Source organism: Haliotis rubra, unplaced genomic scaffold (genome assembly GCF_003918875.1).
Source record: "Haliotis rubra isolate DU_JTF1 unplaced genomic scaffold, ASM391887v1 Scf1115, whole genome shotgun sequence".
Lineage (NCBI taxonomy): Eukaryota > Metazoa > Mollusca > Gastropoda > Lepetellida > Haliotidae > Haliotis > Haliotis rubra.
Window position 1 is genome coordinate 160,928 of NW_025765021.1, and position 26,123 is coordinate 187,050.

At 41.8% G+C, this 26,123-nt stretch overlaps 2 protein-coding genes across 2 annotated transcripts; one reads left to right on the forward strand and one right to left on the reverse strand.

Annotated features, from left to right (window-relative positions):
- Nucleotides 1–12,636: 12,636 nt before the first annotated feature.
- Nucleotides 12,637–17,678, reverse strand: LOC124289018 (toll-like receptor 4). The gene is made up of 2 exons (XM_046725619.1): nucleotides 17,567–17,678; nucleotides 12,637–15,828 (listed from the first exon to the last, which is right to left on the reverse strand). The coding sequence occupies exons 1-2, from the start codon at nucleotides 17,574–17,576 to the stop codon at nucleotides 13,334–13,336; spliced, it is 2,505 nt and encodes an 834-aa protein (XP_046581575.1). The 5' UTR covers nucleotides 17,577–17,678; the 3' UTR covers nucleotides 12,637–13,333.
- Nucleotides 17,679–24,960: 7,282 nt separating this feature from the next.
- LOC124289095 lies at nucleotides 24,961–26,031 on the forward strand. The gene has a single exon (XM_046725702.1). The coding sequence runs from the start codon at nucleotides 24,961–24,963 to the stop codon at nucleotides 26,029–26,031; it is 1,071 nt and encodes a 356-aa protein (XP_046581658.1).
- The last annotated feature ends 92 nt before the right edge of the window (nucleotides 26,032–26,123 follow it).

Consider the following 26,123-nt stretch of genomic DNA (forward strand, 5'->3'; position numbering starts at 1 on the left):
CCATCGGTGTAACTGTCAGATTATTGAACAAGTAGTTTCATGATATAATTTTATCACACGCGGAAAACTGAAATAGTTTATGTACACTCTTGAGATAACAATTTAATCCTTTTGAAACACGACACAACAACATCATTGTATGAGGTGAGGTGAAATTGGGTTTAACGTCGTGCTTGAGAATATTTCGCTCATATGACGGCGTGCATGCGTGTGTATGTGTATGTGCGGCTGCTTCTACTAGCCAAGACTGAAGCTGGTTTTTTATAGTGCTAGTTCACTGAGATACCATGCCGCAGTGAAGCATGAATACCCCACTCAGACACAGTATACTGACTCCGAGCCGACCAGTCCTTGTTGTACCCATTAATGTCGAGCGCCAGGCAGGGACCAACAAGTACCATATTTTAACGTCTTTTGGTATGACTCGGTCGGGGATCGAACCTGCGACCTTCCGCTCTTCGGGCGGACGCTCTAACCACTACACCACGGAGTCGGTCGTTGTATGAGAATGGGAAGGAAGATATAATGCTTTGATATATTTCTAGAAATACATTTATTTAAAATATACCTATCCTATATCTGGTCAAACGTCACTTTGACTGAGAGTTTCCTAAGCATTAGGCAGTTGTAAAACATAGGTGTTTTCATGAACGCGTTTGTGCTCTTTTTAGGTGGAAAGATGGAGGAACAATAACGAGTTATGACGCGCACATAATTCCCATTAGAGTTTTATTAAACAATGAATCCACCTCACGGATAAGTTCTTATACTGGTTTCAAAGATCGAAGAATAGATTATATATGCATTTGTATACTTCCCGTTTCAGGCACGTAAAACAATTCGCTTAACTGCAACAAAACTATGGATTTAAATGATTTAACATAGAAAGGGGGACAGCTTCCATGATACAGACATACATTATAGAATATGTCGTCATGACCAGTAAGCATTTCTGTAGAAACTCACCCATAAAAGAACAATCCGATTTGAAACTCAATATTATCATTTGACCACAAATAAATATAAAAGGCGTGTATAGAGAATAACATGAATGGTAGCAGAGAAATCATCAAGCCTCACCTAAACTGTTCGAACCATATGGCCGAAGCTGGTTGGGCCTTGCGAAAACTGTTCGAACCAGATCGTCAGGCCTCTTCGAAAACTGTAAAACTGTTCGAAGCTGGTCCAGGTCGTCAAAGCTGGTCTCGTCTCGCGAAAACTGTTCGAACCAGGTCGTCAGGTCTCGCGAAAACTGTTCGAACCAGATCGTCAGGCCTCGCCTAAAGCTGTTCGAACCAGATCGTCAGGGTCTCGCGAAAACTGTTGGAACCAGATCGTCGAACTGTTTGAACCTGGTCGGCCTCGCCTAAAACTGTTCGAACCAGGTCGTCAGGCCTCGCCTAAAACTGTTCGAACCTGGTCGTCAGGCCTCGCCTAAAACTGTTCGAACCAGGTCGTCAGGCCTCGCCTAAAACTGTTCGAACCTGGTCGTCAGGCCTCGCCTAAAACTGTTCGAACCAGGTCGTCAGGCCTCGCCTAAAACTGTTCGAACCAGGTCGTCAGGCCTCGCGAAAACTGATCAAACCAGATCGTCTTCCCGTAATCAGTATAATTTACTCCATACAGCTGTACACTATGTAAACTGTAGTTATGAAAGGTTGGAATGTGCTCAGAACTGACCATGGACAAATATGGATATAAACTCTGAAGGTAGGCGGAGCCTGCAAAAGCAACCTAAAACTATTAGATTCTGTCCACCACCAAGTTCTAAGACTTTGTCTTTGGTCTGTCAGAACCTCTCCTGTTGACAGTCTCTTCATAGAGGCCGATGAGCCATCCCTTAAGGCTTAGATGCAACCAACAAAATAAACATAATTAAAACACAATTATCATTTATTCATGACATATAATATACATTGATGATTATGAAAAAAACAAATAAACAAAATTATAAGCGGACAATCGCAAATCAAAAGTGCAATATTTTGTACTTGGGTTTACTTCCCCTGAACGAAGCACCCGGGATACCGAACCCAGTCAGAGCGGGTGGGCGTGCACTTAAGTGTAACGATGACTTTCATTGGCTGGTTCATTTTGCCGATACCCTCAGAGCTCCTTGTGTTTGTATAGAGATGTTGGGTTTTGTAAATACATGCTAATGTTTTTGTTGTGTATAACATTTTGCAATCAACAGACATCATAACATGTCATGTGTACAAGTATCACACCTGCCTATCTGTGTAATTACATAATGTGACAGAGACAGAACTCAGGTGCATGAGCCATAAAATCAATGCGTTTTGTTTATGGTGTATAGCCTGATAGGTGTTAAGTTCAAATTGCATGAGGTCAGTGATCGAAGTTGTGTATTGCATATTGTCATTAGCAGACAGGCAGGCAGACACATATGTGTCAATAAAACAGACATAGAGTTTTGTCAGTGACAAAGGCATATCTATATCACAGTTAGAAATTCTGACAATGTTAAATAATGACGTATCAAAATGAGAAAAAGTTGACACATAGCTGAGTAGATCTAGATCCTTAACAAGGTTCTTTTTGTAACGAATAGATTATTTACTATTGTTGTTTGTGTACACAACCAAGATTAGACTACTCCTGCTCAATTTTAAGACCTGGTAATCCGTAAATCCCTGCGTTAAGCTGTACGAACCTATTCACTGCGCAGCACAGCTGTTGAAACCACTTTTCACCCCAGCTGGGGTGAATTTAGTGAATCGTATGAACTCCGATTATTTATCCAACGCCGTAACGTAAGCTTTAACCAACGCCGTATAAATGTATCCTTACATTTTATAGCAACAGTCTAACACTGCACTCAACTGTGTTTTTAATTCTCTTTATGAGGATCGGTACAACAAGAAGTCATTTCTTATTCCGCCTCTAGGACTAAGAGTCAAACCTATCCTCTCTGCTCCTTCTGGCATTGAGCTAGAAATTATATCTCCTTCCCACTTTCTTTATTATCCTTGGCAATTGAAATTAGTAGGGCCACAAATTGACCTAACACTGACAACATTTAACAAATCAGAAACTAATGACTTACAATATAAACAAGAATTTAATCCATCAAAACGTAAATATAATACATACAAATCCTTATTTACAGATGGGTCCACGGATGGTGGCGCATTGGCTACTGCCATTGGATCCAGAACAATATCTTCTAGAATACCGGATAACAGCTATACTTTCACAGCAGAAGCTAAATTCATTTTAACGGCTCTTAATATAGCACTCAACAAATCTGTGATACCACTTCTTATTCCATACAGCGATTACAAAGCTATCAGTAGATCGTACATTCGTGATCTGATACAGGAGACGTGGGACACTCAGGTAGGCATTAATTCATTACATCCTATAATGGTTATACCTACTTGGATTGTCAGGCCAGATTTGAAGAGGCCATTTTAAGACGATGCCGTATTGGCCATTCTCGACGTACTCATGAATGCCTTCGTGATCATCTGCTTGCAGACATGACTGACCTCCATATTGTATCCGAAATGAAAGACCAAGGAGTATCATTCGTCAAACGGTTTACAACCAGGAAAAATAATGAGACTGTTCAAACAAACACCTACCTGTTTTCCTTTTCTGCACCAAGTCCTCCAAAGTCACTCAAGGCAGGCGACTGCAATCTGAGCGTTGATCTATACATTCTAAACCCTCTGCGCTGCTTCAAGTGTCAGAAATACGGACATGGTGTGAATACTTGCACATTGTCTGTTACATGTGCTCACTGTGCTGAGAATCACATGTAACAGAAGATTGTGATAGTATTTATAAAAAAATTGCAAACTGTTCGGGAACTCACTCGTCTTTTTCTAAAGAATGTCCCATTTGGAAAAAGCAAATGGAAATTAACAGAATCAAATTTTTCAGCAACGTCAGTTTTGCAGAAGCAAAAACAAATTGTACGGTCAACTGAACTCACTGAAACTTACGCCTCCGGCACCAAAACTCCTGAAACATCCTCAGAAGGAACTACTTTACCAGTTCTTACTTCATCAAGCTCATGTCAGACTGACTTGACATGGGTGAATACAGAACATCCCAAATCTATCTTTCCTGAACGGTCCACTCAGACAACACCACCTTCTATGCAGCAAAACGTATCTTCTACTCCTCCTCAGTCTCGATCTCAGTGTGAAAGGAAGAATGAAAAACAAACAGTAAAATCGAAAACCAAAACAAGAACAGAACCTTCGAAACCAAATCGGGCTCCTAGCGGGTCAGATGATAAGATATAATTGTTTAAAAAGTTTGGATCAATGGAGGATATGGGCGTTTCTGACGTCCATACCAAGGCACATAGCTTGTCGCCCTCAAAGAAGTGTGGAGTAGATCCCCAATCAACCCACCAAAAGATAATGTATTCCAAAACTATAGTACAGTGGAATTGTAGAGGATTAAGAACCAATTTTAATGAGTTACAGTTATTAGTCCAGGATCTGGCACAATCAGCATTCTGTCTGCCGGAAACTTATCTGAAACAGACAGATACATTTAATCTACGTCAGTTCGAAGCATATTATTATTTCTCACCTCCGGGTGATAGGGCCACTGGTGGATCTTCAATCCTTGTTAAGCAGAATGTTATTCACAGCCCTTTCACACTTACAACTAATCTTCATGCTCGTTGTATATTCCGCCTTCTTCAACACTTCAACTGTCTGATCTTCAAGCTCTCTATGGTCAACTTCCGAAACTCTGCATTATAATGGGTGATCTTAATGGCCATAACCCACTCTGGGGTGGTACAAATACTAACACTAAAGGTAAAACACTGGAAGATGTTATCTCCAATAATGATTTGTGTATATACAATGATGATACGAGCACTTATCTTCATCCTGCAACCGGCTCCTACACTTCTCTGGATTTGTCGCTTGCATACTCTAATCTACTATATGAATTTGATTGGTCAGTCCACAACGACCTCTGTGGAATTGATCACTTTCAAACGATATTATCAGAAATGTATCCAATTGATTCTCCATCTTACACAAGATGGAACTTTTCCAAGGCAGACTGGTCCTTCTTTCAAATTTTATGCACATCTCAACTAAGACCCGGATGTTTCAGTGATGTTGCTGATCCTATTCAGGTATTTTCTGACGTTTTAAACGTAATTGCTGATGAATGCATACCAAAATCCTCTACAACTCCACATGTACTGAAGCCATGGTTTAATGCAAACTGTAAACATGCTAGAAAAGCGAGAAAAAAGGCAGAGAAATATATCCGCCATCACCCAACTGTCCATAACTTAAATAAATTTAAAATGCTAAATGCGAAGGTACGTCGTACCTTCAAGCAAAATAAATGTCAATCTTGGCGAAACTATGTTTCAAAAATTCATTCACGAACACCTGTGTCCAAAATCTGGAATATGGTGCAATGGATAAAAGGTAAAGGATCAAAATCTGATCTTCATCATCTTAAGAATGGGAACACTATACTAACTGATCAATCTGACATAGCTAATACATTAGGAGAAACTGTAGCTCAACATTCCTCCTCATCAAATTATACACCAACATTTCAAAACTTTAAACAACAAGCTGAAAACATTATAATCAATTTTGCGTCTAATAATGGTGAGGACTGCAATGATGTCTTCTCCATTCATGAGCTACATACTGCCTTAGGGCAAGCTCATGATACTGCTACGGGTGCTGATGGTATTCATTATCAGTTACTTAAACATTTACCTGATTCCTGTTTAGAGATGACATGTTGCCGATGTGACGTTAAATATTAACTCACTCACTCATGAATACCTGTTAAAAGGTTTTGCATCCCTTGTGATGAGAGAATCCCAATCAAGCATGTCCTGCTTGACTGTATTGATTCTTTCATCACAAGGGATAAGTATTCCAATGTCAAAACATTGAATGATCTTTTTAGTGTGAATTATCATTTAAACATTTTATTTAAAGAATTGTTAGATAACTTTTGATTATATTTGTGTAAATAGATAAATGTTTTGTTAGTAGTAGGTTTAATTAAGAAGAGAGATTGTTAGTGGCTGTATCCTCGAAGGGGGTTGAAGTACTGTAAAATTCTTGTCCTCCTGAGAGGGTACGTAAGTCCCATAACAATTAAATTAAATGCAAGCATACTACTATTTAATCGCTGCGTGCATGTTATTTTAAACTATGGCTGAAGTTGTCCCAACTTGCAAATAGCTGAAGGGATGGTGTAAATCCAGATAGGGTCCCTGCAGTAAACAAATGTACTGTAAGTCCCCATGGTCCCTAGCATGGTGATCTACCTTCAGTTGTTGACAACCTATAGCCAATAATATTTTTTTTATATTGTCTTGTCATTTATAGTTAAGATGTTTTAGAGTTAATTATAGGTTTTAAATTATAAGTGTGATAATTTACTTTACTGTCCTTCGTTGACAGCTATTTATAAATTACCTTTGATTATTATGAATATACAACTTGATATAGTCACGATATGGCTGAAATACTGCCGATGTGAATTTAAAAATTAACTCACTCACTGGAGGTTGGCCCGTACTCAAAGTTGAAGGTAGGCCCGAGGAATAACGCTGAAAGTAGTCCCGTAAATAAACGTTGATGGTTGCTTGTGTATAAACGTTTAAGACGGAGACCGTGTACAATAAACCTTTAAGGTTGCTCGAAAATAAATGTTGATGGTAGGTCCGTATATAAATGTTGATGGTAGGCTCGTATATAATGGTTGATTGTAGGTCCGTATATAAATTGATGGTAGGCTCGTATATAATGGTTGAATGTAGGCCTGCATTTAAACGTTGATGATAGGTCTGTATATAAATATTGATGGTAGGCTCGTATATAAAGTTGAAGGTAGGCCTGCATTTAAACGTTGATGGTAGGTCTGTATATATATATATTGATGGTAGGCTCGTATATAAAAGTTGAAGGTAGGCCTGCATTTAAATGTTGATGGTAGGTCTGTATATAAATCTTGATGGTAGGCTCGTATATAAAAGTTGAAGGTAGGCCTGCATTTAAACGTTGATGGTAGATCTAAATATAAATGTTGATGGTGGGCTCGTATATAAAGTTGAAGGTAGGCCTGCTTTAAACGTTGATGGAAGGTCCGTATATATAGGTTGAAGGTAGGCCCATGTCATCGTATCTCAATTGCGTAGATCGATGTTCATGCTTTTTATCACTGGATTGTCTGGTCCACACTCGATTGTTTACAGATCGCTACCAATGTAACTGGAACATTGCTGAGTGTGGAGTTAAACAACAAACAAACAAACACACGCTTTATGGGGACTGTCATTATTGTGTGTGTGGCTGTTTCTACTTAGAACGAATTCATATTTTTAAGTTTGGTGGCCGTCTCCAACCTCCTCCCGCTTTTAGATTGTCATTAGAGTTCAGTTTGAAGTATGCGCTGACGCTCAGGTATGATCATTTAGGCGTAAGGAGTTACCTCCCTTACATTACATTCTCATTTTTCTCACGCAGAGACAGGCTGTTTTCCTATGCTGTTTTCCTAATATCAAATTAAGTTGAGACCATCCGTTGTGTGAAGATCGTTATTTTCAACCGCTGCTGCTACCAGATAAATATTATTATAACTGATTTTAGTGATATGACTGTGTGGAGCGCAGTAGTGCAGTGGTAAGGCGTCTGCCTATCACGCTGAAGCCCGGGTTCGATCCTAGGTTCGGTCCCGAGGTGGGCACATTGCGTTCTATCCTTGGACAATATACTTAGATCCACATCGTGTCAGTTCCCCAGCTGTAAAATGGGTACCCGTGAGGATGTGCTGGCTATGTGAATGTTCATTGGGCCTAACAGGCAGTATAGCTGTATCGTCCCCAGGGAGTTGAAAAAGTATCGGAAAGTATCGGAAAATCCTATGACAGGGGGTAATAATGTACGTAGCGCCGTGAACAGGCAATGTGCCTGGATATAAGCGCCATATAAGCTGAGTATTACTATATTACCATTGTAATTGTAATATATACTGGCACTGGAACAGCACAGACTTTGACTCTTGTACTGCCATTGCCATTGTTACAGCTTTGCAGTAATTTATGTTGGTTTGTAAACCTAGTTAATTTCACAATGGAATTGTTAATTGTGCAAGATTTCTTTGTAGGTTGGTAAACACTGAAGTTGTTCCGCACAGTCTTGCGTATAGATGTCTGTGTGAACTTACCACCTTAAACAGGACATCGGCATGTTGAAACATGTTACTCCACTAACACACATTACATAGACTCAGAGCCCAAAAGTTCCATTTTATCACCTCACTCACTCACTCCATACAAGGTAACAACAAGTATCATATTTTGACGTCTTTTGGAAAAGACGATTCGATCCCCGAAAGCCACTGTGTCAGTTCTACCACAGAGAGTTGCCTGTAGGGAGTGGTTGTTATATAGTTGCATCTTCAATAATAAACCCTGAAAACCCGTTTAAAGTGAACTTTGTGACAAACATATATTACCATGTTAAATGTTGGTAATTGATATTTTTTCTTTATTGGCATAAATGGTGAAAAACATATTGCCTACAATGCTGCTGTACAAAATCATCCTCGACTATACACTATAATTATACGTTGTTTACCATGGCGATTTATGACCCAGGACATAATAAAGATTTCCGGAAATATAATTTCTGAAAAGGTCACTTTAATTTGTGACAAATATATTTCGTACGAAAGGATCCTGGTTAAATAATGTTCGGAAGTTTAAATAAAAACATCGTTCTTTTGTTTATAACTGATATATAGAGCCACAGGGTTTAAAGTAAAGGAATACTGTTTCCTGCGAAAATATGATGACCATTTTAACTGCGGGGTTACATGGGCATGCATGCACTATCATGTTTATGACATCCTGAAACTACGGTCTATGGTTCACTACGAGTATGTCATGACGATCAGGAAATATGGCGCGAGAATCGTGTGATTCATACACGAAATACTCAAGTGATTTTTCCTGTCATAGTCCGCCTGGACAGTTAAACTCATCGACTAATATATTTCTAGAATATTGAAACCACAAATATCCAGTGTCTGGTCATAAGTCGCTTTGACTCACTCACCCTAGGCATTAAGCAATTGGAAAATATAAGTGTTGACATGATCGCGTTTGTGCTCTTTTTAGGTGGAAAGATGGAGGAACAATAACGAGGTACGATGCGCACATAATTCCCATTAGAGTTTTATTAAATATACTGGCATCGAATCCACCACACACAGAGATAAGTTCTTATGCAGGTTTCAAAGGCCGAAGAATATAATATGCGCATTTGCATAATTCTAAGTTTCTCGCCTTTTAGAATTGCACAAGATTTCGCTTAACTGCGACAAAACCATATTGAAAATGGTTTAAGATAGAAAGGCGAAGAGATTCTATGATACAGGCATACATTAAAGAATATGTTCGCATGGTCAATAACCATTCGCGTGGGATCTCACCGATAAAAGAACAATCCGATATGAAACTAAATATAACCAGGTGGCCACAAAGAAGTATATAACGCGTGCAATGAGAATATCATGAGCGGTAGGAGAGAAATCATCAAAACTCGCTTAAAATTGTTCGAACCAGGTCGTCAGGCCTCGCCTATAACTGTTTGAACCTGGTCGTCAGGCCCCGCCCATAACTGTTTGAACCAGGTCGTCAGGCCTCGACTATAACTGTTTGAACCTGGTCGTCAGGCCTCGCCCATAACTGTTTGAACCTGGTCGTCAGGCCTCGCCCATAACTGTTTGAACCTGGTCGTCAGGCCTCACCCATAACTGTTTGAACCTGGTCGTCAGGCCTCGCCTATAACTGTTTGAACCTGGTCGTCAGGCCTCACCTATAACTGTTTGAACCTGGTCGTCAGCCCTCGCCTATAACTGTTTGAACCTGGTCGTCAGGCCTCGCCTATAACTGTTTGAACCTGGTCGTCAGGCCTCGCCTATAACTGTTTGAACCTGGTCGTCAGGCCTCGCCTATAACTGTTTGAACCTGGTCGTCAGGCCTCGCCTATAACTGTTTGAACCTGGTCGTCAGGCCTCGCCTATAACTGTTTGAACCTAGTCGTCAGGCCTCACCTATAACTGTTTGAACCTGGTCGTCAGGCCTCGCCTATAACTGTTTGAACCTGGTCGTCAGGCCTCGCCTATAACTGTTTGAACCTGGTCGTCAGGCCTCAGATATACCTGTTTGAACCTGGTCGTCAGGCCTCGCCTATAGCTGTTTGAACCTGGTCGTCAGGCCTCGCCTATAACTGTTTGAACCTGGTCGTCAGGCCTCGCCTATAACTGTTTGAACCTGGTCGTCAGGCCTCGCCTATAACTGTTTGAACCTGGTCGTCAGGCCTCGCCTATAACTGTTTGAACCTGGTCGTCAGGCCTCGCCTATAACTGTTTGAACCTGGTCGTCAGGCCTCGCCTATAGCTGTTTGAACCTGGTCGTCAGGCCTCGCCTATAACTGTTTGAACCTGGTCGTCAGGCCTCGCCTATAACTGTTTGAACCTGGTCGTCAGGCCTCACCTATAACTGTTTGAACCTGGTCGTTAGGCCCCGCCCATAACTGTTTGAACCTGGTCGTCAGGCCTCGCCTATAACTGTTTGAACCAGGTCGTCAGGCCTCGCCTATAACTGTTTGAACCTGGGCGTCAGGCCTCGCCTATAACTGTTTGAACCAGGTCGTCAGGCCTCGCCTATAACTGTTTGAACCTGGTCGTCAGGCCTCGCCTATAACTGTTTGAACCTGGTCGTCAGGCCTCGCCTATTACTGTTTGAACCTGGTCGTCAGGCCTGGCCTATAACTGTTTGAACCAGGTCGTCAGGCCCGCCCATAACTGTTTGAACCTGGTCGTCACGCCTCGCCTATAACTGTTCGAACCAGGTCGTCAGGCCCGCCTATAACTGTTTGAACCTGGTCGTCAGGCCTCGCCTATAACTGTTTGAACCTGGTCGTCAGGCCTCGCCTATAGCTGTTTGAACCTGGTCGTCAGGCCTCGCCTATAACTGTTTGAACCTGGTTGTCAGGCCTCACCTATAACTGTTTGAACCTGGTCGTTAGGCCCCGCCCATAACTGTTTGAACCTGGTCGTCAGGCCTCGCCTATAACTGTTTGAACCAGGTCGTCAGGCCTCGCCTATAACTGTTTGAACCAGGTCGTCAGGCCTCGCCTATAACTGTTTGAACCTGGTCGCCAGGCCTCGCCTATAACTGTTCGAACCTGGTCGTCAGGCCTCGCCTATAACTGTTCGAACCAGGTCGTCAGGCCTCGCCTATAACTGTTTGAACCTGGTCGTCAGGCCTCGCCTATAACTGTTTGAACCTAGTCGTCAGGCCTCACCTATAACTGTTTGAACCTGGTCGTCAGGCCTCGCCTATAACTGTTTGAACCTGGTCGTCAGGCCTCGAATATACCTGTTTGAACCTGGTCGTCAGGCCTCGCCTATAGCTGTTTGAACCTGGTCGTCAGGCCTCGCCTATAACTGTTTGAACCTGGTCGTCAGGCCTCGCCTATAACTGTTTGAACCTGGTCGTCAGGCCTCGCCTATAGCTGTTTGAACCTGGTCGTGAGGCCTCGCCTATAACTGTTTGAACCTGGTCGTCAGGCCTCGCCTATAACTGTTTGAACCTGGTCGTCAGGCCTCGCCTATAACTGTTTGAACCTGGTCGTCAGGCCTCGCCTATAACTGTTTGAATCTGGTCGTTAGGCCCGCCTATAACTGTTTGAACCTGGTCGTCAGGCCTCGCCTATAACTGTTTGAACCAGGTCGTCAGGCCTCGCCCATAACTGTTTGAACCTGGGCGTCAGGCCTCGCCTATAACTGTTTGAACCTGGTCGTCAGGCCTCGCCTATAACTGTTTGAACCTGGTCGTCAGGCCTCGCCTATAACTGTTTGAACCTGGTCGTGAGGCCTCGCCTATTACTGTTTGAACCTGGTCGTCAGGCCTGGCCTATAACTGTTTGAACCAGGTCGTCAGGCCCGCCCATAACTGTTTGAACCTGGTCGTCACGCCTCGCCTATAACTGTTCGAACCAGGTCGTCAGGCCCGCCTATAACTGTTTGAACCTGGTCGTCAGGCCCGCCCATAACTGTTTGAACCAGGTCGTCAGGCCCGCCCATAACTGTTTGAACCAGGTCGTCAGGCCCGCCCATAACTGTTTGAACCTGGCCGTCAGGCCTCGCCTATAACTGTTTGAACCTGGTCGTCAGGCCTCGCCTATAACTGTTTGAACCTGGTCGTCAGGCCTCGCCTATAACTGTTTGAACCTGGTCGTCAGGCCTCGCCTATAACTGTTCGAACCTGGTCGTCAGGCCTCGCCTATAACTGTTCGAACCAGGTCGTCAGGCCTCGCCTATAACTGTTTGAACATGGTCGTCAGGCCTCGCCTATAACTGTTTGAACCAGGTCGTCAGGCCTCACCTATAACTGTTTGAACCTGGTCGTCAGGCCTCGCCTATAACTGTTTGAATCAGGTCGTCAGGCCTCGCCTATAACTGTTTGAACCTGGTCGTCAGGCCTCGCCTTGAGTATCACAAAAGAGTTAAAACTAGCTAGCATATATTTTTAAAAGTGAAAAACTATTTTATATGAATAAAACTATACTGAAATGAGGTGAATCAAGTAATAAAGAATTTTATTCATAAATGTATATTTTTACAATTTTGGAAAGACGTTGAATAATACAAATATGATGGCTATCACTTATTTGAGACACCAATCGTTACAGTGAAAACATGGTGAAAAGAGGGATCAATTCTAGACCAGTTTACACATTAAGTACATCACCAGGTATACCCATATAAGGCACGACCAGAAATGATTAAAGGCACACCTCCATTTCTTATGACTGTGCATATTGTTTTTTCACTCTTTCTAACTTTCAGATAGCATAGCGATTCCATTTCCAGTACAAACATCGTTTTGTCGAAGTAGAAGGGACCCACGTAAGTACTTCGAGTTATCTGAGGTTTGACACAACCGCAAAATGAATAGGCAGGGACCACATTTTTACTTTTTACTGTCGACATATCGAAGTTCGACACAACATCACTTTGAATTAGTATGAATACACACATTATTACTACAAACAAGCAAGCAATTAACACGCTGAGCAAGCACTCTATCATCAGTATTTACAATGCGTGGCGTGGACTGCACGTGAAAGGATACTCGGACTAGGTTGTGTTGCAAGAGAGCACACGACACAGATGTCACATTTTCAAAAATATCTAACGATCTCCGAAAAAGAGTCAATGTCAGTTTCCAATTATTTATGCCACAATTCCTTCTCCACAGGTCAACGAGTAATCGTTTTCTCTAAAATTCCGTTTCATTCATGATACGCTGACTAACGTCTCTCCAAAAGCTGCCCTGGTCGTCCCTGTACTTCCCCACACTGAAGATGTGTCTCTCTACCACAACATTGAGCAGGGCCGGGGAGATGTCCCCTCGTCTCACGTCCTCAAACAACACAAGCAGGATACTACCAACTGGCATTCTAGTGGAGGAATACACAATACGATTAACAATGAAGCGGCACCACTGGTCCTCAATAAAAGACTGGGTGAGAACGAGGACCGTCTTCCAACTTGAATCTATTCCGCTGATGATGTCGTCGGCTATTTGTCCACCAGGGATGGTATCTCTGTCCTTCAGGAAGAGTTTGACTCCATGTCTATCTTCCAGGTGTTCTCTCACAGTGTGACAGATGTACTGGTAATCGACGTCGCTGTAGCCGATGTAGGCGTCATTAGGAAAGTCAGTACGTTTCGGTGATTTGGAGACATTTACCAACCCAAACAACCGGTGAATGATGTTTAAAACTAAAGTCTTTTTCTGGTTTATCAGGTATATTAAAATCATGAATAAAATGATCAGTGCAAAAGCAGAAACAGATAGAGATAACCAAATTGGTCCCGAACACCTTCTCCAGGTTTCATCATAATGATGATAAATAAAAGATGGAGATGTAATAACGCCATCATCAGATACACAGGTATATGTATCTATGCTTTCAACTTTCACATCTGTTTGGAACAGCCACTTCACAAAGTCTAAGTTCTCACATCCGCAGGACAGAAGGTTGTTGTTAAGGTTCAAAGTAAGGTTATTTGTTGTTGCCAAGGCATCAAGTAGACTCCTCTGTGACGCTGATAGTACAGGCAGCGAGTTGTAACTGAGGTCAAGACGTAGGAGAGACGGAGTTGTTGTAATGTCAAAGGGGATACTCTCAAAGCGGTTAAAGGACAAATCAATGACTGCCAGTTGATTCCCAGCAAATATCTGTGAATCCATGACTGCTAAATCATTGCGACTAAGAACAATATTTTTCAGTGCACCTAATGGCAAAAACATCTCACGTCCCTCTTTAAGTAGAAAGTCGTTTTTAAAGCCCATTTGAGACATCTTAAGAGTTGTCAAACTTGGAAAATATTTCAATAGTCCAGGATTCACGTTGGTGAAGTAGTTTCCAGAGACATCGAAATCAGTGAGGTTCTCTAATCCATAAATATTGTATTTAAAGGCATACAAACCGTTAAATTCAAAGTTGAGACTCTTGAGCGATACTGCATTTGTAAATTCAATATTGCCGTTTATGTAACCTACATCGCTCAACGAACCATGCATATAAAGGTACTCCAGTTTGCTGGGAAGTGTGAGACGGAATGTTGGTACTGATAACAGGGAGTTATGTTCAGGAATTGTTGTTGGAAAGAACTCGTTTCTCCTTAAGTGATTTGAAAAATTCAGAAACACCAACTGAGGCGCAAAGACAAGTTTGAATAAAAGCTGCTTGTCTCCCAGGAAATCATTATCAGAAAGGTCCAAGTGTGTAATGCACTGGGTGAAACGCGAATTGGAGTTTAAAATCGAAGAATCAAGCCATACTATTTTATTTTTTTTCATTGAAAACGTCCTCACACAAACGCCTTGAATATTATCCAGCACTTCGTGTGTAAGAATTCGCGGTTCAACAGGACCATACCGAAAATTAAGGAAATTGTACATTTCATCAAATGAAACACTTGTCATGTTTAGCCCATTTAAACCATACATAGACCTAACAGCATCCACTGGAGCAACGAATGTACCCTTAGAAAGGTTCAAATTCTTGAGCCTTTTCAAATAAACAAATGACATTTTATCTACAGCCTCCAATGGGCAGCTACAAAGATCTAGGTCTTCAACTGGGCTGTGTTGAAAAGATCGTAACGTTATGTTTGACACTTCTTCAATCTTGCAACCATTAAACCCCAAAAGAAGTCTTTTGAGACTACTCATGTTTGCAAATCCAGATCCAAAGATGGTGATTCCAGATGAATCAATTTTCAATTCCACAACACTTCTTAGTTTACCGAGAGCGGTTTCTGGATATATACCTTTAAACCGTCGGTCATTGTTGTGCAGGTGAAGCTTCTGAAGTTTCTGTAGTGGTAGGAAGACATCGTCTGGGTATGTGTCAGAATTGAGAATAAGATTGTTGTTTTGCAAGAACAGTTCTTCTAAGTTGTAAATGCTTTCAAACGTCCGCTTTTCCAGTTTGGCTAATTTATTGCTGGAGAGGTCCAGGTATTTGAGCGTATTCCAGGAACTGTTGAGTGGAATGTGCAACACGGCAATGTGATTGCTATGCAAACTGAGCGATGTTGTGTTCAGGGGAAGATCATTTGGTACAGAGGATAGGTTGTTGCTGGAACAGTTTGCGAACACTCCTCCATATGTCGCATCGTGATGGAACGTACATGCCCAGATAACTTCTCCAGAGAGACAGACAAGAAGAAGTACAATGTTGTTTGTCATGGTTATGTTACCTGAAATAGAACAAACAATAATGTCAGTATACTACACACGGTGTGCGCTTTGGGGTTTCACGGCCTACAAAGTGATCAAATGTAACATCCCGTGAAGGTCCGGGTTAGAATGAACCTTCAGTAACCCATGCTTGTCGTAAGAGGCGACTAACGGGATCAGGTGGTCAGGCTCGCTGACTTGGTTGACACATGTCATCGGTTCCCAATTGCGCAGATCGATGCTCATGCTGTTGATCCCTGGATTGTCTGGTCCAGACTCGATTTATTGACAAACCGCCGCCATCCCAGATAGCATTTGGACGTTGGCCCAACGTTGGCAATGTTGGCAAAACCATAATAGTCAGTGATCTAACCCACTCGGCCATCGCGACCATTCACGACAAATGGAAGCCTCACAACTGGTTGTCTTGATCTTTTGTGTTCCTTTTTGACAAGTGTAAATTGGCACGTCTCGCAACGCCGAGAGCTATCATAAGCAGGACGTGGGAGGTTTATGACACACAATCACGTCAACAAGCCTTGAGGGTCACCACTTGACCAATCAATCACTTAGCCCAACGAGTCATAGGAATGTATTGTAACCCGACATTCTAAACGACGTCTGGTTTATCTCTTGCCCAAAGGACTCGTGAAGATCCGGGTTAGTACAGATGACTAAAATACCTGTAAAGTGATGTCATTGAAGTCATGGGGTGGCCATCGACTGCACCTGACCTCAATCCCATCGCAAACGTTAGTACAACAAAGTTGTCTAATGCTGTGTTCATGGGTGCTAGGCAACAATGAGACAACGTTGAATGCGACAGGGGGCATACGCGGATCTGAACAAGCTCCAACACAGATGACTAGTCCCTGTGAAATCAAACAGTGACGCCATCGTGCTATTGTTGACTATGGAGGGTGGGCCACGCCCACCTAAATGCTTAATCCTATATTAATGTCAGTCATTACGTCCATAAAACGGATTTATCAAGTAGAAACACTGTTTCTTCTATTAGGGCATGTTTGGGACATAAAGGTTCTTTTTTCACAGTATACCATTCAACCTAACCAGGAAATGTCCATTGTGCTATTTCGTAGCAATGCTATATTCGACAATTAGACAGTTGTATATGGCCACACAAATGTATACTGCCCTTGCATCCTGACATTATCTATAAAACACAAATACTCTAGTTTTTTATCACATACCATCGTTATATTGGTATCTCGTGTTCTTCGCAAAATACGGACTGGATGGCAAGCCGTCGGAATTGGTTGTGAGTATTTTCGCAACGTGTTGGCACACGATAATCTCACTTTTGTCACCAGCTTGCGTGCTCCAGACTCGACACCAGAAACATATCCCCAATCAATACTGGCTCCTATAATGAATCTAGGTTTGTCAGAACAACACCCGTGCCCGTGAGTTTCACGAAAGTGAGGGCGGTTCGGTAGCCAAGCGGTTAAAGCGTTCGCTCGTCACGGCCAAGACTCGGGTTTGATTCCCACATGGGTACAATGTTTGAAGCCCATTTCTGGTGTCCACCGCCGTGCTATTACTGGAATATTGCTAAAAGGGACATAAAACTCAACTCACTCACTTCACCAAAGTGGTACACGCCTGACACCTGTGCACAGAGCTTCAGACTTTTCTCCCACATCAAACTGACACATCGTCATATCACTGGAATACGTTCCAAGCGGTGTTAAACCAAACTCCCTCTGTCGTAAGTTATATACGTTTAACAATACTTACATGTCAACATGGATCTTCCTTTAACACGTCTACGTCTGTAGGCGTCTGTGATTGTAGTTGCAGCTGTCGTGCTGTAAATGAGCTCCGCATCCGATAGAACCCCGGGTCGAGGTTCGGGTAAGGTCCCAACTGAGATCCGGGTTAGAAGGAAATTATCATTGTGACAACGTGCAACTCTGTAAATGTAGTGTAGAAGGACATAATTAACATCACATGATCCGTTGTGTATATTGGCTGGTTGGTTGGTTGTTGTTTATTTTTTAACGTCGCACTCAGCCGTTATGTATGCACACACACGCAGAGTAAGTGAGATGATGATGATGATGATAATAATGATGATGATGCGGCGTTAATCACAAACAAACATTCACACAGGAAGGGCAATAGAATGCAGATAAACAATAATATCAGACAAATAAGATGAAACAGCATATAGTTAAAATGCACATTGTACAAAACAACAAGGTTTCTTACCTGAGTGAATAAGTGTTGATTTTATTAATCAGTTTCTGGGTGATGAGTGGCAAATTGTCGTCCATATGTACACACGTTCTACCCACAGGAGGTAATCCCAGTGTATAGGTTAGATTAGTGAGGTTAGTTTGAAACTTTAGTAACTCTATCTCGACAAAGATACAGATTTGCTTTTGAGAAGGCTTTGAGGATGTGAATACGAATATCTGCTCAGCTTGTTCACCACTGTTTGTACTAGCGGTTCTTGTGATTTGATAAGGCAGGGCCCCGTTCCTCAAAGCGATCGTAGCGCTACGACAGTCGTAAGTCTATGTTAAAGTATGGGAGTTACGACTGTCGTAGCGCTACGATCGCTTTGAGGAACGGGGCCCTGGATAATAAACAGAGCTGCAGATTCAGATAAATGTATGTGTTTCCTTCATTCAATAAAGAGTGAGTGAGTTTAGTTTTACGCCGCACCCAGCAATATTCCAACTATACTCCTCACAAATAGTTGTGACAATATAACTTTGTAGTATCATTACATGTTCATTTATTGAAATTGCAAATAATGGAATGATGCAATAGAAAGGTGAAACATGTGTACACACGATTAACGAAAATGAAATGTATGTGTTTCCTTCATTCAGTAATGAAGCATGCAACGATGAGGATAAGAACTTCTTGTTTATTGCATATAACGGCGTTTCGGTGTAGATTGGTCATAAGGTTGATCACTCTTAGCTTGATAAGGAATCTATGCAATCAACAAGAAGGCGTCATCCATAAAGCTGTATGCTTTATTTTTATATGCTGTCTGGGGTCAAAGGGAAAATCGAGATCATTCAAACGTGTCGGATAACGTAGAAAACATTGAAAGCAAGTATAGAAGAAATATCCTCATATTTAGTGATGTGGTATGTGAAACGTCCGTGTATGAGGTTCAAGATTTCATCGAAAACGTCAGTTAAATCTCGCGGACTGAGCGCATCATGTTGATAAAATGAAAGCGTATTCCTCATTGGTGTGAAATGTATCGCTGACAAAGGTGCCAACATATAACCGCGCTTAGGACTGTCAGAATCGAAATACCGTGTGTCAGATGATTTTCAACGCAGGAAGATAGATTAATCAAGTTGATAGATGCAACGAAGTTCATGTGTATGGTAACACAGCAATACCAAAAGACAGAAAACATGACATTGCCGGAATTGGCAAGACACCCACTTATTTTGGACCCCGAAATCGCCGTGCAATGGAGGTCCATGGAGGCCCATATGAGTTTCAAAATACTTTCATGTAATATAGAAAGACAGAATACATAAATATACTGTGTCAAAAAAGAAACTTCACAAAATGTAATTTGAAAAATAATGAATATTTCTTCTCTGATGATACATCTATGTATCAGAGATGGGATCCCTATCTTTCGACTCTAGAAAAACGTTAGCAAAACCCACTCAAACGCATCCATTCGTCGTGCAAATGACGTTAGTGCCAAATCAGGTTTTGCACGTGCAGTCTTCATATGCACGTGTTTGCATTGGCCTCAAGAATTGTAAAAACACTTTTAAACCACAGTTCTAACGGTACTTGAAATGCCACGATTGTCAAATGTGCAACGTGAACGTGCCGTTGGCATGTTGCAAGCGAGAAGATCAGTTATTGACGTCACAAGAGCAATGGGATGCAGCCGTCGCACTGTGTATGACTTGCGAGGTCGTCTACAACAAACTGGCACCACTTCAGATCGCCCAAGGTCGGGTCATCCACGTGTGACGTCACGAGCAGAAGACCGTCAAATCGTCCTACGTCATCTACGTGACAGATTTCTGCCGGCTACACGAACCAGGGCTGAGATGTTTAGAGGTCGACTGTCCTCACAGACCATTCAAAACCGGTTGCGGGCTGCCAATCTCCAATCTCGATTTCCATATCGTGGGCCAATATTGACGCCGTTTCATCAACATCAACGTCTGCTGTGGGCCCAATGTCACCTCCGATGGACCCAGAGAGACTAGAATCCAGTCGCCTTTAGCGATGAATCCAGGTTGACCCTCAGATTCGCTGATGGCAGGCATAGAGTCTGGAGACGAGGTCGTGAACGGTATGCCCAATGTTGTGTACAGGAAGTCGACAGATTCGGGGCGGAAGTTGCATGGTGTGGGGTGCTTTCTGTGGGAACAACCGTTCCCGACTTCTGGTCATCGGTGGAAACCTCACAGCTGCTGCTTACCGCGACCAAGTGCTCACCCCTGAACTCGTTCCTTTCACGGCGGCTCATGGCCCAGGTCTACAGTTCCAGCATGATAATGCTCGGCCGCATACCGCGATGTTGACACAAAATTTCCTTCAAAACGCTGGAATCAACGTCATGGACTGGCCATCGAGGTCCCCTGACCTTAATCCAATAGAGTACGTTTGGGATGCTCTTGGGAGAAGGCTTCGTGGTCTTAGGAACCAACCTCAGAATTTGCAGGAACTTGGCGCTGCCTTGCAAGAGCAATGGCGCAGAATCCCCAACCACGTGTTCACAAGCATCAGGCAGTCGATGAGGAGACAGTGTTTGGCAGTGGTGAATGCGCGGGGCGGCCATACACGATATTGAACTGAGAAATTTCGCATTTTTATTCTTGTGACTTGACATTCTGTATACCCAAGTTTTGGAACGGCGGTGTAGCCTAATGGAACTGATTATGGCACTGTCTGTGTATCGAGTACATCACACAGATCTCAGCAATGAAATAATAACAATTAAACCATCTTACCATCTCTTGTTCTTTTATAGTGCCCTGAAGAAAGAATGTGAAGTTTCTTTTTTGACTCAGTATATTTCTGCTACTCTTTGCCGATGATTTTGTATTATTCTCTAGTACTGTTAGCGGTTTACAGAAACACATATATGAATTAGACAAATTTTCTGACCAATATAAATTGTGTGTAAACAGAGACAAAACCAAAATTATCGTCTTTAAGAAAGGTGGAAAACTTTCTAAATTAGAAAAATTATATCATAAAGGATAACTACTCCAAACTATCAGTGTTCATAAGTTCATTGGCGTATATTTCTCTAATAGTCTTTCCTGGTTCAAAAACACAAGACAAGCGTCAGTACAAGCCTTGAAATTTAAAAATATGAGATCTCTAGGTGAAATGTCCTTTAAAATATTCGATATGAAGATAAGTCCAATACTTCTATATGGCTCTGAAATATGGGGATTACAGCAATATGACAATATTGAAGAGTTCATTTATATGCGTGCAAAAAGGTTTCTTGGTGTAAAACCGAACACATGTAATCTGATGGTTTAAGGAGAATTAGGTATATTTCCCTCGCTTATATATTCTTCCGTTAAAGCCATAAAGTATTGGGTAAGATTACTGCATATGCCATGCCATGGGTTTCCGAAAAGATGTTATGATATGATGACATTGTATGACGAAAATGGGAAAATTGGTGACTGATATTAGGGAGTTGTACAAAACTGGCTATGGTTATGTGTGGTGTGATCACAATTTTTAGTCCCATGCAAATTTTATCATATCATTTTCACAAAGAATAAAAGATATGTATTTACAAGCTTTGACGGAATCATTGCTTCTATCCACAAAATGTTTATACTATAATCAATAGAATTCGGACAGACGTTTTGAAGACTATTTTGCATATATCTCTCTCTCTCGTTTTCGTTGCTGTTTCCGTGAATTATTTATTGAAATTGGCAGGTATGCAGGTATACAAAGAGAAAACAGAATATGTCAATTATGTAATATGAATAGTGTTGAAGATGAACTACATTTCCTTCTAGTCTGTGCTGTTTATACGACTCTACGAACGAACTACCTAAAGCCACACTATTATATTATAAGCATCAAACTGTAAGAAAATTAATTTCATTATAAACAGACACTACTCACTTTAACAGAACTTGCAATGTACATCTATTTCGCTATGAGGTTAAGTAAAATGATTGTTACAGAAAAGAGTTTATAAATGACTTCTATGTACTCATGTATGCATTATATGTACTACAGGCCTGTGGCCGTTTTAAGTGCTGAATAAAGATTGATTGATGGATATTCTGGTCAAAAGTTTCCATCTCTAAGTGCTTCCAGTTCGTGGTTTGTGTTGCTCATTTGATTAAAGTGTTTCTACAACGTTTGAATACATTTTATCCAATGAAATACAAGTGACACATATTTCTTAAAAACAATGACTATATCATATTAGTGAGGTAATAACTCACCATCAGATTATGAGGAGTTTTCGTGAAATGATGAAAGTATCATGGCCCATCGGGGAAACAAAGGCACGTCAGATTTACATTTGAAAAGTCATGGGAACATTGGTACAATACAAACTTGGGCATTGCATCAGACATTCTTTATATCACCAACCCGTCAAATTTGGCAATGCCTCATCAAGTCAATCATACATTATGTCCACAAAGGCCTTAAATGAAACATTTCAAATCCTGATGTACTGTCTGGCCTCCTACATCCTTCCTCCCTGTAAATATCCACACTGAAGATGTATGTCTCTTACACAACGTTCAGTAAGGTACGAGGGATGTCTCCTCGTCTCACGTCCTCAAACAACATCAAACCAATACACTCTGCTAGCATTCTCGAAGACGAATACACAACACGATTGACAATGAAGCGGCACCTCTCATCCACAAGAAAGGATTGGCTGAGAGCTTGCAGGATTTTCCAGCTGGAGCCTATACAGTCGATGATGTCATCAGCAATTTGTCATGACCTGCAGGATGGTGTCTCTGTCCTTGAGGAATAGCGTAGGCCTATTCTGATTACGATTCCGATTACAAATATATTGGTAATCGCTATCACTGTATCCGAAGTATGCATCATTGGGAAAATCATCCGAAGAATTATTCACGAGTAGAGTTTTTTTGGGTTATCATTGATACTATACCCATTGCTAACAGACACATGGCTGCAAGTATTATGCTTATATACAACCAGAACGTTCCAGAACACCATCTCTTTTTTTCATCATGGTCCTCAAAGATTAAAGTTGTGTTCACCACAGATCCGTCGTCCCTTACGCATTGGTAGTATATTTCTTGTAGTTGAACCCTTGATTTGAACAACCACTTTATAAAGTCTTACATCCACAGGTAAGAAGGCTCCCATCAAGATTCAAGATTTACCTGAGAAATTGCTGTGGGATGAAGAAAGGCTGTGGCAGGAGGTCAGCCAGTACATCAGGATTTGAAAATGTTGATTTAAGACCTTTGTGAGGTGAGGTGAGGTGAAATTGGGTCTAACGTCGTGCTTGAGAATATTTCGCTCATATGACGACGTGCATGCGTGTGTATGTGTATGTGCGGCTGCCTGTACTAGCCCAGTCTGAAGCTGGTTTTATAGTGCTAGCCCACTGAGATACCATGCCACAGTGAAGCATGAATACCCCACTCAGACACATTATACTGACTCCGAGCCGACCAGTCCTTGTTTGGCCCATTAATGCCGAGCGCCAGGCAGGGACCAACAAGTACCATATTTTAACGTCTTTTGGTATGACGCGGTCGGGGATCGAACCCGCGACCTTTCGCTCTCCGGGCGGACGCTCTAACCACTACACAACGGAGGCAGTCTTTAAGACCTTTGTCAACAAATCAACTGGTTTTACAATGGACATGTTGAGGCGTTTGAAAAATGACGCATGGGTTGGTTGCAATGCCCTATTTTGACTTACACTATCTGTTCCCATGATTTTTCAAATGAACATTTGACACGCCTTTGCATGTGTTTGTTTCACCGATGGACCAGGATTCTCTCACCGTTTAGCCGTAAAGTCTATGTCATCATGTTTTAGTGAGTGAGTAAGTGAGTTTAGTTTTACGCCGCACTCAGCAATATTCCAGCTATATGGCGGCGGTCTGTAAATAATCGAGTCTGGACCAGACAATCCAGTGATCAACAGCATGAGCATCGATCTGCGCAAATGGGAACTGATGACATGTGTCAACCAAGTCAGTGAGCCTGACCACCCGATCCCGTTAGTCGCCTCTTACGACAAGCATAGTCGCCTTTTGTGGCAAGCGTGGGTTGCTGAAGACCAATTCTACCCCGGATCTTCACGGGCTCATCATGTTTTATAGTCATTCATTACCTCATGGCTATTATATAAATATACTTATTTAACAAATATGTGTCACTTGTATTTCATTAGATAAAACTGATTCAAATGTTCTAGAAAGTGTTAATTGAATAGTTGGTCTACCGTTGAAGATACATAAAACACTCTGATCAAATGAACAACACGAGCCAAGACTTGGATGCACTTACAGATGGAAACTTTTGCCTACTTTTTCTCACATTACAAGTGAAGATCGTACGCCAACCTCGAAAAGCTTGACCGTTGTTGCACCTGCAGTTTGTTGAATAGTATCATCACTTTCTCATTGCTATAATCACTACCTTTCAATTGTGTTGACAATGTATTCATACTGCTATTTGTTTTGTACTTTCTGTCTATTTTTTCTGCCGTTAGTATTCCTTTATAATGATTTGTAAATTTAGTTGATCTCAAAATACAATAATACTATTGTTAAGTATATCAGATTTCTTTGTTGTGTGTTGGCTTCACTGCGAATCCTTTTGCTACAAGTTTCCGGTTGACCGACACGTAACATACTTTAACCTTTGAAACTGAAAAACAATGACTTTCTTCCAGAGTTATCTACCCTCTTCGCAACACACTCCAAAACTATACAGTAATTCTTGGCGACTTTAATGTGCACTTCAACACTCGTGAGAAGTCCGAGGTCAAGAAATACATTCAGCTACTGAATACTTATTCCCTTACCCAGCATGTGTCTGTCGCCACACACAAATCTGGCAACATTCTTGACTGGATTATCACACACAGCAGCTGCAATATTATCAAAGATGTCGAAGTCATCGATCGCCAAATGTCTGACCACTTCAATGTCTTGTTTGCTATTGACTTAATTAAGCCAAACAACAAGCATTCAATCTTGATGTGTCGAAACATCAAGAAGATTCAGCCAGATAGTTTCAGACTTGACTTGGTTAATTCAAACCTCCTCACTGATCCTCCCCCTGATGTTGAGGACCATGTTGTCCCTTTCCATGACACCCTCACATCTCTTCTAGACAAACATGCTCCGGCAGTTGAGAAGAATGTGATACTTCGTCCTCATGCTCCATGGTATGACGAGTCCATTCGTCGTTCTAAGACACAACGGCGCAGAGCAGGTCAGTGGCGTAAGACACGCCTGGAAATTCACAGGCAGATATATCAACAGTGCCGAAATGCTACCACCTCTTTAATCATCTCTGCTAAAAGGAAATATTGTCTTCACAGTATACAGAATAGTATGGGGAAACCTGCTTCCCTTTACAGGTTTATGAATAAACTGCTTGGTAAAGGAGGTGATGGTGATAGAGTACCTCCCGGACAAAGTCACATGGAACTCGCAGACTCGTTCAACTCATTTTTCATTTCAAAGATTGATACCATTCGACAAGGACTTTCAGCCAAGGAAGTTGATAGGTGTTTCAGTGAACCTCTTTTCACAGGCGATCCACTAACACAGTTTGCACCCTTCACCCCCAAGGACATTGAATCAATTATCCGCTCTTCAAAGCCTACCACTTGCGACTCCGACCCCATACCAACTAAACTTCTGTTTCAATATCTTGACTTGTTGCTGCCAAGCATTACCAAAATTGTCAACTCAAGTTTGGGGAGTAGTGTATTTCCATCCAGATTCAAACATGCTGTAGTCAAACCTCTGCTAAAGAAACCTGATCTTGACTCTCAGAATCTTCAGAACTATCGACCTGTCTCAAATTTATCCTTCATTTCCAAGATAATTGAGAAGGCCGTGCATGTCAGACTCAAAGACCATCTCTCTAAACATCTTCTGCTTGATGAATTCCAGTCAGCGTATCGGCAATACTATAGTACGGAGGCTGCGTTACTGCAAGTGACGAATGGGCTTCGTTGTGCTGGGTAGGATTGAGGGTAGGATTGCTGCTCTAGTGTTGTTGGACCTCTCTGCAGCCTTCGACACAATCGATCACCATAGGCTCTTGTCCAGGCTCACAC

Coding starts and splice junctions, on each gene's coding strand:
- LOC124289095 (XM_046725702.1), top strand. CDS start 24,961: ATGTCTGACCACTTCAATGTCTTGTTTGCTATTGACTTAATTAAGCCA.